We start from the raw sequence: 13,335 nt of genomic DNA on the forward strand, positions 1-13,335 counted from the left end.
CATATATTCTTGTGTCCTACTAATCAAGGGGCCCACAGATATCACTTCCGTCATATAGAAGAGATAGATCCCATCTACATCACTCATATCCCTCCGCATAATTTATTACATACCTAGTGATTGACTTTATAGTCCACCCTATTACAGTGATGTTTGACGATACCAAAGTACACAACTCCTTATGTAGGAAACTGTAGTGACTTCAGGTCTAAGGACTATTCATACCAATAGTCACATGAGAATGTTTATGATACTCATATAATGATCCATGAAACATTCTCATGGCGGGTCATTCAGTATATATTATCTAATATATATTCATGTGTCAACCTGATATCTCATATCCATGACTCGTGAGATTAAGTCATCCGTTGACCTATATGTTAGTCTCAACGCATTAATATTGTCCTTGTATATTAATACTTGACTAGGAATAGTTTAGAGTAACGTTCTCTACAATATCTCACTATCAATTCAACCAATTGATATATTACAGATTATAACCTTCTACTTTAGGACATTATTATACTTATTCATTTGGCACTAAACAGAAATAAATATAATAACCATAACCTTTGCCTTCTAATGAAATAATAAAATATGATACAAAATGTCCTAAGTCAATCGACTCTTGATTGCCTCTTAGTGCTTACACTAACAATTTCTTTTTGTCACTAGTGTCAATCACTGAAATATCTAATATCCATTGACCTAGTGTGACCATCATGCTTCCTCGGTGCCATAGCCTTGGTCAAAGGATTCGTAATGTTAGCATTGTTTGGTTATCTGCATATCCTCATATCTCATATATCGATGATCCCTCGTATGAGATGGAATCGTTGTAGTATCAAATACCCAAGACCACTATTTAAGTAAAATACATACCCTAACTGCGATCTAGAATCGTTCTTGCCAATTTTGGAAGCTTGCACCATTGTAACCCTTTACAGTAAGCTCTTCATCGCCTCCAAAGATCAAAAAATAATCTTGAGTTCTTCTCAAGTATTAAAGAATATTATTGACTGTTGTTCAGTGACCTTCACCTGGATTTGACTGGTATTTGCTCGTTATACTTAACGCATACGAGGCATCTAGATGAGTACAAAACATGGCGGTCATGATAGGCCCTATAGTAGATGTATAAGAAATCTGATCCATGCAGTTCCTTTCTTCCTTAGAAGAAGGGCATTAAGTTTTCGAAAGACTCACACCATGTGACATCGACAGAAATCCCTTAGAATTCTGCATGCAAAATGTTTAAGCACCTTGTCAATATATATATACTATGGCTTAGACCAAGCCATCTCCTGGATCTATCTTTATAGATCTTGATGTCTAAAATATAGGCAGCTTAACCTAAGTCCTTCATTGAGAAACAATTTCCAAGCCAAGTCTTCACTGACGAAGAGTAGGGATATCATTTCTAATGAAAAGTATGTTATCTACATACAATATGAGAAAGATGACTATGCTCCCACTAACCTTCTTGTAGACATAAGGTTCATCTTCATTCTTAATAAAACCAAACGTTTTGATCGTATCATCGAATCAAAGATTCCAGCTTTTAGAAGCTTGCTTTAATCCATAAATGGATTGTTGCAACTTACACACCTTTCCAGCATGCTCTGGATCGACAAAACCCTCAGATTGTGTCATGCACACATCCTCTAGTAGATTTTCATTAAGAAATACGATTTTGACATCCATCTGTCAGATCTCATAATCATAGTAAGCTGTAATTGCAAGCATGATCTGAATAGACTTGAGCATCATAACTGGTGAAAATGTCTCATCATAGTCTATATTATGAATTTGCTTGAATCCTTTAGCTACTAATCTACCTTTATAGGTATATGCCTTTCCATGTCAGTCTTCACCTTGAAGACCCACTTACACCCAATGGGTTTGATCCCTTCAGGTGGATCAAGCAAAGTCCATACTTGATTAGTGTACATGGATTCCATTTCGGATCTCATGGCCTCTAGCCATTTCTCAGAATCTGAGCCCTGTACAGCTTCCTGATAAGATGTAGGCTCATCGAGACCAATAAACACTACATCATCATGGTCATACAAGAGAAATGAATATCTCTCAGGTTGACGACGAGTCCTATCAGATCTACGTAGAGCATGTGCTATTTGAATAGGTTGTTGCTCCACAACTTCTTGCTGTGTAACAAAATCATGATCCACAACATCTTGTGGTACTTGTTCAATTTCCATCAAGGTGTCAGTACTAGTTTGTGTATCTTAAATTTCTTCAAGATCGACTTCACTCCCACTAATTTTTCTAGAAATAAATTCCCTTTCTAGAAATACATCATTTTTGGCAACAAACACTTTGCCTTGTGTGGGATTATATAAGTAATATCCCTTTCTTTCCTTGGGATATCTAAAAAAATAGCACTTGTCTGATTTGAGTCCTAGTTTATCTGAGACTTGTCGTCGAATGTAAGCCTCACAACCCCAAATCTTCATAAAAGATATCTTGGGACTCTTCCCTGTCTATATTATATATGGTGTCTTTATGACGACCTTTGATGGAACTCGGTTAAGTGTGAAAGTAGCCGTCTCTAGAGCATGTCCCCAGAAGGAAGTAGGAAGATCTGTATGACTCATCATAGATCGTACCATATCTAATAAAGTACGATTCCTCCTTTTCTGACACACCATTCCATTATGGTGTTCCAGGTGGAGTGAGTTGAGATATGATCCCACACTCAACGAGATGGTCATGAAACTCTTGGCTAAGGTATTCCCCACTTCGATCGAATCGAAGCATCTTAATACTATTACCAAGTTAGTTTTGTACTTCATTCTTGAATTCTTTGAACTTTTCAAAGGATTCTGATTTATGTCTCATCAGATACACATAGTCATACCCACTGGGATCATCAGTAAAAGTAATGAAGTAATGTTAGTCTCCTCTAGCTGCTATTCTGAAAGGGCTACATACATCAGTATGTATGAGTCTTAACAGATCATTAGCCCTTTCACTATGTCCACTAAATGGAGTCTTAGTCATCTTGCCTTGAAGACAAGATTCGCATCCCTCATATGATTCAAAATCAAATAAGTCCAAAAGTCCATCCTTATGGAGTTGAGATATGCGACTCTCATTTATGTGACTCAACCAACAATGTTAGAGATATGTTTGTTTCAAAATCATTAGACTTGAATAGTTTGGTATTTATGTTATAGATTGGGTTGTCAAAGTCTAGAATATAGAGTACATTCACAGGATGTGCACTACAGTAGAACATTTCATTGAAATAAATGGAACAACATTTGTCCTTTATTACAAATGAAAAACTTTTCTTGTTTGAACAAGAAACAGAGATAATGTTCTTGGTCAAGATAGGCACATAACAGTACTCTTCAAGTTCTAAAACAAGCCCAGTGGACAAAGATAAGGAATATGTTCCTACAGCGATAATAGCAACTCATGCACCATTGCCTACTCGTAGGTCCACTTCACCCTTTGTCAATGATCTACTATTTCTCTGCCACTACACATTAGTACAAATGTGAGATGCACATCCGATATCTAATATCCGTGAAGAAAAATAAACAGATTGACTTCTATAACATATATACCTGAGGCAGAAGTCTCACTTCTCTTTCTTTTCAGTTCCTCTAGGTATAACTTGCATTTCCTCTTCTAGTGTCCGGTCTCACCACAATGGAAGCAAGTTCCTTCCTTAACAACCCCACATTCAGGTTTCAATGCATGAGTCTTACCCTTTCCTTTGGCTTGAGTCTTATCCTTACCTTTGAGCTTCCAATTGCCTTTGCCGTTAGACACTATCAAAATGGTACTAGGCTTTGCCTTCTTAAGGTTGAGTTCAACAGTTCTCAACATGCTCAACATCTCAGGCAGAGGTTTGTCAATTTCATTCATGTTATAGCTTATGACAAATTGACTATAGCTATCGGGCAATGACTACAAGATAAGATCAGTGTCCAATTCTTGGCCTAATAGAAATCCCAATCGCTGCAGGTTTTTTACATACCCAATCATTTTGAGTACATATGGTCCTACAGGACTTCCTTCTTACATTCAACATTGAAACAGTGCTTTAGAGATCTCAAATCTCTCATGTCTTGCTTGTCCTTGATATAGTTGTCCAAGATATTCAACCATATCATAAGTATCCATGTTCTCATGTTGCTTCTGAAGCTCAGAGTTCATGGTGGCGAGCATAAGGTATGACACATTTAATGCATCATCTTGATGCTTCTTGTAAGCATCCCTATTAGCTCTAGTGCCAGTAGCAGGGGGTACTTCAGGAATTGGCTGCTCTAGGACGTACAAATTTTTTTTTTTCTTTCATTCTTGAGAACTATTCTCACGTTTTATACCAGTATAGGAAATTAGCTCCATTGAGCTTGTCCTTATCAAGGACATATCACGGAGATAGTGTCTTCTACGTACAAGATGACATGTTGATCTACAACAATAAAATGTAGAGAAATATCATACTCAGAATATTTAATTAGGTCTTTAATTAAATGATTCTCTCACTGAATTCTAAAGCTTGATAGGAGCAAGTCACCACTAGCTCTAAACCTAAAAGCAAAGACATTCAAGTGGGACAAGATCCACATTATACCTCATCTTGAGTTAGCTTTGGCTAATCGCCCAAGACTTGTATAAATTAGGTAGGCAACGTGTACCAATTAGATAAGATCCATATTATACCTTATCTTGAGTTAGCTTTGGCTAATCGTCCAAGACTTAGTACAACTTAGGTAGACAACGTTTATCAATTACATCCTATGTAACTCTTGTATCTATAGGTGAACAAGACTATTTGTTCATTTACCCATCTCATGAAATCTACATTATAACTCATCTTGAGTTAGCCTTGGCTAATCGCCCAAGACTAGTATAATTTGAATTTCATCATATAGGATATGCCTCTAAGTTCTCAACTTAGTTAAGTCACACCCAAAGTCTAATAGTCGGATATTACAATTGTCCTATCGCACTCTACCAAGATAAAACGAGTCACTTTGCTTTGACAAACCTGACTACAAATGATCGAGATAGTAGTGAGTATCAAACTTTGGTAGGCATAAGAAAAAGGACCTAATTACGATAGCTACACATGCATCACATACATTCATGGCATATTATGGCATACATCAACATATATGCTAATTTAAACGTGACATGGTTATGCCCCCATCACTACGATCTTCTCAAGCCAATGAGAAGATCGAAAGGTCAACCTAGGTCCAAGCATCTTCTCCAAGTGCTTCCTTGGTCATCGTGTGTTGTTGTCCTTCTCCCTTTTTCATCGTTGTCCAGTAGACTAATTTCTCTCTAATTTGTACATTACAAAATCTAAAGAAACCTCGAGTTACATTCGAGGGCAGTCTAAATTTACAATAAGAATGAAAAAGAAGAGGCACGACATGCAGGCCGTATTATGAATTACAACATACACACACATCCAATCACATTGGGGTAAAGGCCATACCATACACCATGTCATATAACATTCACAATATTTTATGGCATAAAATTTACTATGATTTCAACAACAAATTATGAGCCGCAACGCCACGGCGGTCCCACACACTAACTATGTTTTGTTCCCAACAAAACACCCATTTTGGTCAAGGCTTAGGATTTGGCCAAGACACAAAATTTGGCCAAGACTCATAGTCTGGCCGAGACTCATAATTTTACAAATCACAGTAAACCTATCATGTAATTTCTATATCATATATAAAAATTCTAACAACTTAGTATATGCCTTCGCAAGTGGCTCTGATACCACTGTAGGGATCTAGCGCGCTAAACACGCTTAAGTGCAGTGAAAAATTAATTAGATCCTCTCCAAAAGATCCATGCGAAGGAGAAAACAATCATATACTAAGTTTTACATGAGAGGTATACCTTTGTTGCGTGCCCTTCGCAATCCCGACAACAACTTTTTCTTTGGATTCAGATATCAGCGCGATCAAGCGTCCGCGCCTCTACGGTATTCACACGAACACATCCTTTGTTCGTCGCATGAACGAAGCCTTCGGAGAAGAACCATCTTCTTATGCTAGCAAGAAAAATGATTCGGCCAAGAGCAAAAATTCGCCCAAGGAGGAAGAAGGGGGAAGAAGAGGGTAGTATAAAAGTCACACTTTTCATCTCATTTTTAATTCACATGAAAAATAAATCCAAAAACCTATTTATATTCATCCTATGAATACGAAGGGTTATTATCTCTTTGTATTCCTCTTAATGGGCTGGATTTATTATATTGGATTAACCATTAATCCAATAACCCAATAAGTCTAATCCATTGAGTCTAACCCATTAATCCAATGTGTTTAATTCGGATTGGACTCAATCCAATGAGTGAGTTCATTTGAGTCTAATTCAATGAGTAACCCAAAAGGTCTAATTATCTCATGATTGACTCTTAGGCCTAATTACTAATAAATTTCACCGCGGGAGGATCGAATGTAGTTGTCCGTTCGGCTGGACTATCATATGACAAATAACGAAGCCGTTATATCTTCAATTTTCCACCTTTCTACTTTTAGACAAGATCAAAGAGCGTATATCAAAGAGCATATATGAGTCGTATATTTTCCCGTTGTTTTTGCTAAAATTGTATGTCTTTTTCAATATATTTATCTAAACCATTCAATCTATTTATCTAAACCATTCGAACCCTTAGAAGGGCTAACCAAGGAGCATGAAGATCCCCAAAACACATAATTTCTCCTCCAAATAAAATTTCTTTGACCGGCTAACTCTAAGATGTTGGTCTCTAACTAGATGCTTGAGTTTGAGAAGCTTCAGTTTGAGAAGCTTCGAGCGTATTAAATTCACAAAACACACTAGGATAAACAATGTTATTAAATCAAATAAATATCTCCAGACCATACAAATGCACATTTGCTCATGTAAAGGTTTTAGTTAGAATACATCAAATTCCACGAAGTATACAAATTCCACCTAATCATACATGTCCCCCAATTATTTTTATTTTTTTACTTGTTCTTTTCATTTTATAATTTTTTTATTAATTCTTCTTTTGTATTTTTAAAATTTTTTATGAAAGCTATCAAATTAAAAAAATGGATAAATTTAACAAATAATCATGAATTTAATGATGTAAATTTGTAAAAAAGATTTTGGAGCCATCATTTGTTATGAAATTCCTTGATAAGATAATTAATTTAGTGGATTCGTTTAGTATGATTTAATTTCAAGGTGGCATGAAGAACAGAAGAAGTGCCTCAGCACTACTGTCCATGACTGACGAGGTAAATGGAGTGATGTAGCTAGGATTTTTTTTGCAGGAGGGATAATTTTAAAAAATTCATAAAAGAAGTAGATAATAACTTACTACTCTTGGAAGATGATTACTTTTAAGAAAAATAAAAAATATAAGATAGAGAGAAAGAAGTAAAAAAGAGAACTTTATCTTCATCGTTAGCAATTTCAACTAGTTTTAGTGAGTTCGACAACGACACAAAGAGAGCAAGGTAAGATAAAACATGACTATTTTTGTGGTGCCAATAAAATCCTAAAAAAAATACAAGAAGAGAAAAAAGATATAGGGGCTGAGGGCGACTCAATATTGTTGTTGGAAGAGAGCAACAATTGGTGTTGCATTTCTTACTTATCGGAGAAGAGAAAGAAGAAGAAAAAAGAGTTCTTGTGCTTTAGAAGATGAGTGGAAAAAATTATAGGTTTATTTACATTGGAGAAGAGGAGAAGAAGCAAATGAGGAAGAAAAGAAAGTAAAAAAAATGAGGAATGGACGAAGGGGTTGCAATGTGCGTAGGGAGGAGAGGGAGAAAAATTATGAAATGTTTTGTCAAAAATATCCTAATTCTTTTTAAATCGATTGAACTCATTTAAACATTAAATTTGGTTTGATCATAACTCAACTTCAAATCAATCCCGATTTAAACTAACATAATCTTTATTTCCGTATCCCTCCATTGGATTTAGTTCAAATCCGATTCAATTTTAATTTAACTTCTTTACTTTGTGTCTTATAATTTAGTTCATCCATTTATTATTATATATTTAAATTTTAAAATTCAATACTTGAAATATATATATATATATATATATAATGTGAGAGGAGACGGTCGCACCCCCTCTATTTAAGATGACTACGCCTCATAAGTGGATATGAGGTGAGTTATATGAATGGTAGAGATTTAAATTATAATTCTGAGATTTAATCCCTCACCCTCAAATGATAAATTTTTATCTATATACCACCACCTTCTATGCTCCGGGGTGAGATGTATGAAGTGAAAAAATGAAAACTTTTGGTGAAATAAAAATAGAAACTTTCCGAACATATAAAATATCTGTATTATTTTATTTGTTTATTTTTTTTAGACATCCTCCCTATTTATAGGATTTGTTTATTTAAATATTCTTATAATACAAAATTTGTAAAAGTAATATTTTCATAAAATATCTTATTGCACTTTTCGAAACACTTTTTTAATTAAGTAATTACCAGTTTTTTATTGGAAACATTTGTTGTAGTGTTTCAAAGATTTCATAAAAAATATTTCTTTGCTGCATTTAAACTCAGATAAATATTCAAGCAAATTTGTACGGGTTCAGCAGGTTGCCTGTTGCTGAAAAACAAAAGTAAACCTTCCTGATTGAGATATGAAGCAAACAGACTAGTTGATGACAAAGCTGGAGTTCACCCTCTTGTTAAATCCTGCTTGAGTTGATACTTGTGAAACACTTAAAACCAGATCAGACTGAAAATATTTTTTTCTGATCAGCGCGACTGCAGAAACCAGGTCGCAGAGGTCAACCGGTTCAAACCCGAGGTTTATGTTTGAAAACACTGGCTTCCACAAGTCTCAATATCAGAATTTGAATGATCTTTAGATATCAAATATGCTAAAAGAAAGTATTGATGAGTATCTGCTACACTGAACATTATCTGTCAAGGATCGGGGAACTTGCATCATGCACTAAAAAAAAAATAATATTTACCGACGGATTATTCCGTTGTAGTTCCGTCGGTAGAGGTATTTACTGACGAAAAATAATCTGTCAATGTAAAATTCGTCGGAAAAGTATACTCTGACGGAATACTTAGTCCATCGATAAATATACCGACGGAATACCTATTTCCATCGGTATATATATACCGATGGAAAAGGTATTCCTTCTACAATCTTACTTTAATACATCATAATCCCATTTAGAGATTACCGATGAAATTCCCAATTCCGTCGGAGATTACCGAATTCCATTCTGTCGGTATATATCAAATGATATTTACCGATTGATTATTAATTCCGTCGGTATTTCGTCATAAAATTAAAAAAAGTTACAGATGACATTTTAATTCAACCCATAAACTGTATATAATTTTTATACATATAAAGAACCATCACAAATGATGACATTTTCATATATACAAACATATAAAAAGTTCACAATCCACAAATACATTTTACATTCATGCATCCATACATTTCACAATCCAAATAATAATAGAAAACTCATATCTATCCATATCTATAATAGAAATATTCTTACAAACAAAACAATAGGCCGTCATAATCCAAATACTACATCCATATCTAAGAAAAATCCTACAGAAAATACAGCTACTAGCCTTTGGAATAGTGACTAGTACATAAGGGAGACATTTACCTCGGTTTTGCCGAGATTCGAACCCCACACCTCATGGTGGCAACACCTCATGTGCTAGCCACTAGACCCATCCGAGGGGACCAACAAGTCTGGACTCCTGAAACATATAGTAACACAAAATTTAAATATTAATCTAGTAAATTATCAAACCATAAGAAATATATTTTGCATGAGTTATGGATGATAAAAAATTTTAAGTTATGGTTGAACAAATCTCAAAAAAAAAAAACTAATGATCATGATCTGATGGATCCTGAGTCTCCTGTGGTGGCAGGGGCAAATGAGCTATGAACGCTCGTATCTGAGTCATGACAACATCATGATCCTATTTTCGCTTCCGATCATCCTTAGCTCGCTGCCGCTATCCACTCATTCATCTTCTGATCCATTGAGGTAACTTGAGTACGCAGTTCTTGATTTTCCCGACTGAAAGACTGCATCTCAGTAAAAGAAGAAGAAGAAGAACAATCACGACCCCTAGGAGTCCTCAAACGATCAAATACGACTTTGGCTTGGGAGTCAAGGTCGTAGAGGATGGAGTGTTTTGTTCGTCATTCGACAACATCATAAAAGATATCATTTAGTGCCTGACTCTCCTCCCCCCCCCCAACCCTCTGCTGGTGGCTGAGATGCTTGAGCCACTCTATTTGTAATTTGATCCTGTGTGGAAAAATATAATATGAATATTATTAAATTTAATCATAATTACAAAAGTTAATAATGATAGAAAGTTAAATGTAATAAAGTAAATAATTTTACGTGTATGACCTTCGATCTGAGATTGACAAATGTGTCATCCTTCTTCTTGTGGATCTTAAGAAAGACCTCCATACAAGTAGGCTGGCGGGCTAGTTCATGTTCCTGCATACACAAATAATTTGGAAAAAAATTATATAAATTTAATAATAAATAAAAAATTAGTTTATTTAACTTTAAATTAAACCCACCAGATATCTGACATGCTTAACAATAGATCTGGATCATGACGTATACTGAGCAGTTCCAGTGCTCGGGCCACCTGACTCTGTATTTCTGTTTGTTCTAGTATTTTCTGCATTTTCTTGCCACCCCTCTGCAGCCCAGGTGGTCGTCCATGCACTCAATACCACCTCAGAAACATACGTAGGTCTTGTGCCCTTCTTTCTGATGTAGTGCATCATGTCTCTGTATAGTTTGACACCATAACTATTCCATGTGACCATAAATTGTTCTTGTTGGCCATAAGTTGTACCAAATGAAGAACTACCAAAAGACCCAATTGGTTCATACAAATAAGAGTCTCCGTTACAATACCAATTGTAGTAATTTGACACAAAACTATTTCTACATATATGTACTTTCACGATATCCTTATCACGGAAAGCACTATTTTGATATTTTTTATGATTGCACGGACACCGTAACTCGGCACCATTCATACATTCTGGATGACTCTTAGCAAAATTTACAAATTGTTCTACTTCAACAATAAAATCATCTCTAATAAATCCTTATTCTAATCAATTATACATCCATGTTTTGTTCATAGACATTGTCACCTAATGGCAATACAATTTAAAACACTATAACTTGTACAATTTAATTTAACATTAAATAAAGTATTCAAACATAATATAGTGTGAGTAGTTTTCATTTAACAACATAATAGTTTAGATCACACAGAATGTTCACTTTCTATTGAACATTCAACTTAGTGAACCAAAACAAACCTAGATTATTTTTCCATGTATTAAACATGTAGTATCTAGCAACACTAAAATCACCATATATATATATGACTATATCATGTTATATATCAAAATACTAATTTAACCTACATCTAAATTCAACAATATAAATTATACCTGAATATGTGTAGTCTAATCGGAGAAGAGCAGCAAATGTAGTATACTGCAAAAGGAATAAAATTTAGAGAAAATTAATAAAAAAAATATGACATGCTAAGATAAATTCAAAAGGAACAAGCTGATGGTCGCCCAACCTACGCACTGGCAGCCGACAAAGAAGCCAACCATGTGCCGTAGCCGCGGGTTAGCGGCCGGCGCAGCTGCGGGCTGGCGGCCGGCGCAGCCGCGGGCTGGCGGCCGGCGCAGCCGCGGGCTGGCGGCCGGCGCAGCCGCGGGCTGGCGGCCGGCGCAGCCGCGGGCTGGCGGCCGGCGCAGCCGCGGGCTGGCGGGGCTGGCGGTCGCCGCAGCAGCCGCGGGCTGGCGGTCGCCGCAGCAGCCGCGGGCTGGCGGTCGCCGCAGCAGCCGCGGGCTGGCGGTCGCCGCAGCAGCCGCGGGCTGGCGGCCGTCGCAGCCGCCGCGGGCTGGCGGCCACCGCAGCTGCTATCCATGGGCTGGCGCCCACCACAGCCGCGGGCTGGCGGCCGCCTCTGCCGCTATCTACGGGCTGGCGGTCGGCACAGCCGCCCGATGAATGTTGTGTCGGCCGCTAGTCACTGTCGGCGTCGGGAGGAGAAGGAAAGAGGGAGAAAGAGGGGACATACCGAATCACTAGAGTGATCTGAATCGGAGGAGAGGCCCGGAGAGATCGGGATCGGAGGAGAGTAGGGATGACAATAGGTCGGGTTCGTGTCGGATTCTATATCCTCCGTCTCCATACCCATCGGGTATAGGATCTCCGATGGGTATACTCATACCCATTAAATGATCGGATGTCTTCTATAGTTATAATTTTTCTTCTTTTTATCCAACTCTTATCATTCAACAAAAATATATTAAAATTAACAACATATATATATATATAGATTGAACATTTATATAGTCTCCTCCTAATATCAACAAAAATAGTAAGTTACTTTTGGAAAAGGAAAATTTTCTTCAATATATGTATATATATTATTTAATCGGGTATTCGGGGTTGGGTATCGGGTATTGATAGTCCCTCCATACCCTCCTCCATTCGGGTTAGATGTCAGATCCTCCATCGGGTTCGGGTGAAATTGTCATCCCTAGAGGAGAGCAACGAGAGCGCGTGAAATGAAAAAGGAGATCGAGTGCCTAAAAATCGGGTTTATCGACAAAATATTAATTCCATCGGTGTTTATTGAGGAAAACAAAAATTTTCGTCGGTAATCTATAATTGTACCGGCGGAATTTATTTTCCGTTGATGATTACTGATGAATATTTTTTTCCGTCCATAATTTCATAAGTATTACTATTTTTTATTGTAGTGATGCCACAAGCAACAAGAAAATAGAGAATGGAACTATTATCTTTCACATAAATAATATGTAAATAGCTACACAATAATGAATTGGAAGCAAATGACATTTCTGTACTTAACATCTACTGTGACACAGTTTCAAGAGGAAAGAATTGAGCGTATCTTTTAGGGTGCATTTGACTGGAACTTATTCTTGATAACTTTGATTGATTATCCAATTAAGATTATTAATAAAAATTTTATTTAATTTAAATAATTGATAATTTTTAAGTAATGATTTATATCCGACATGTTAACAAAAAAAAAAAAAGACATACAATTTAGAATAAAAAAATCTTAGAAAAATGAGATTTTTTTATTCCGGAATTAATAAAATTTTTTAGTTAAAAATATCCTTCTATATTTATACTTTGGGATAAAAATATCCCTAAAATTTTTATAATGAAAATTTCATTTTAAATTATAAAAATTAAATAAAAAATAAAAAATATATGATATTT

The 13,335-nt window shown here is 36.1% G+C and overlaps 1 protein-coding gene across 1 annotated transcript; it reads left to right on the forward strand.

Moving 5' to 3' along the window:
- Positions 1-11,634: 11,634 nt before the first annotated feature.
- Positions 11,635-12,084, forward strand: LOC122048849. The gene has a single exon (XM_042610366.1). The coding sequence runs from the start codon at positions 11,635-11,637 to the stop codon at positions 12,082-12,084; it is 450 nt and encodes a 149-aa protein (XP_042466300.1).
- Positions 12,085-13,335: the final 1,251 nt, after the last annotated feature.

Source organism: Zingiber officinale, chromosome 2B, assembly GCF_018446385.1.
Source record: "Zingiber officinale cultivar Zhangliang chromosome 2B, Zo_v1.1, whole genome shotgun sequence".
Lineage (NCBI taxonomy): Eukaryota > Viridiplantae > Streptophyta > Magnoliopsida > Zingiberales > Zingiberaceae > Zingiber > Zingiber officinale.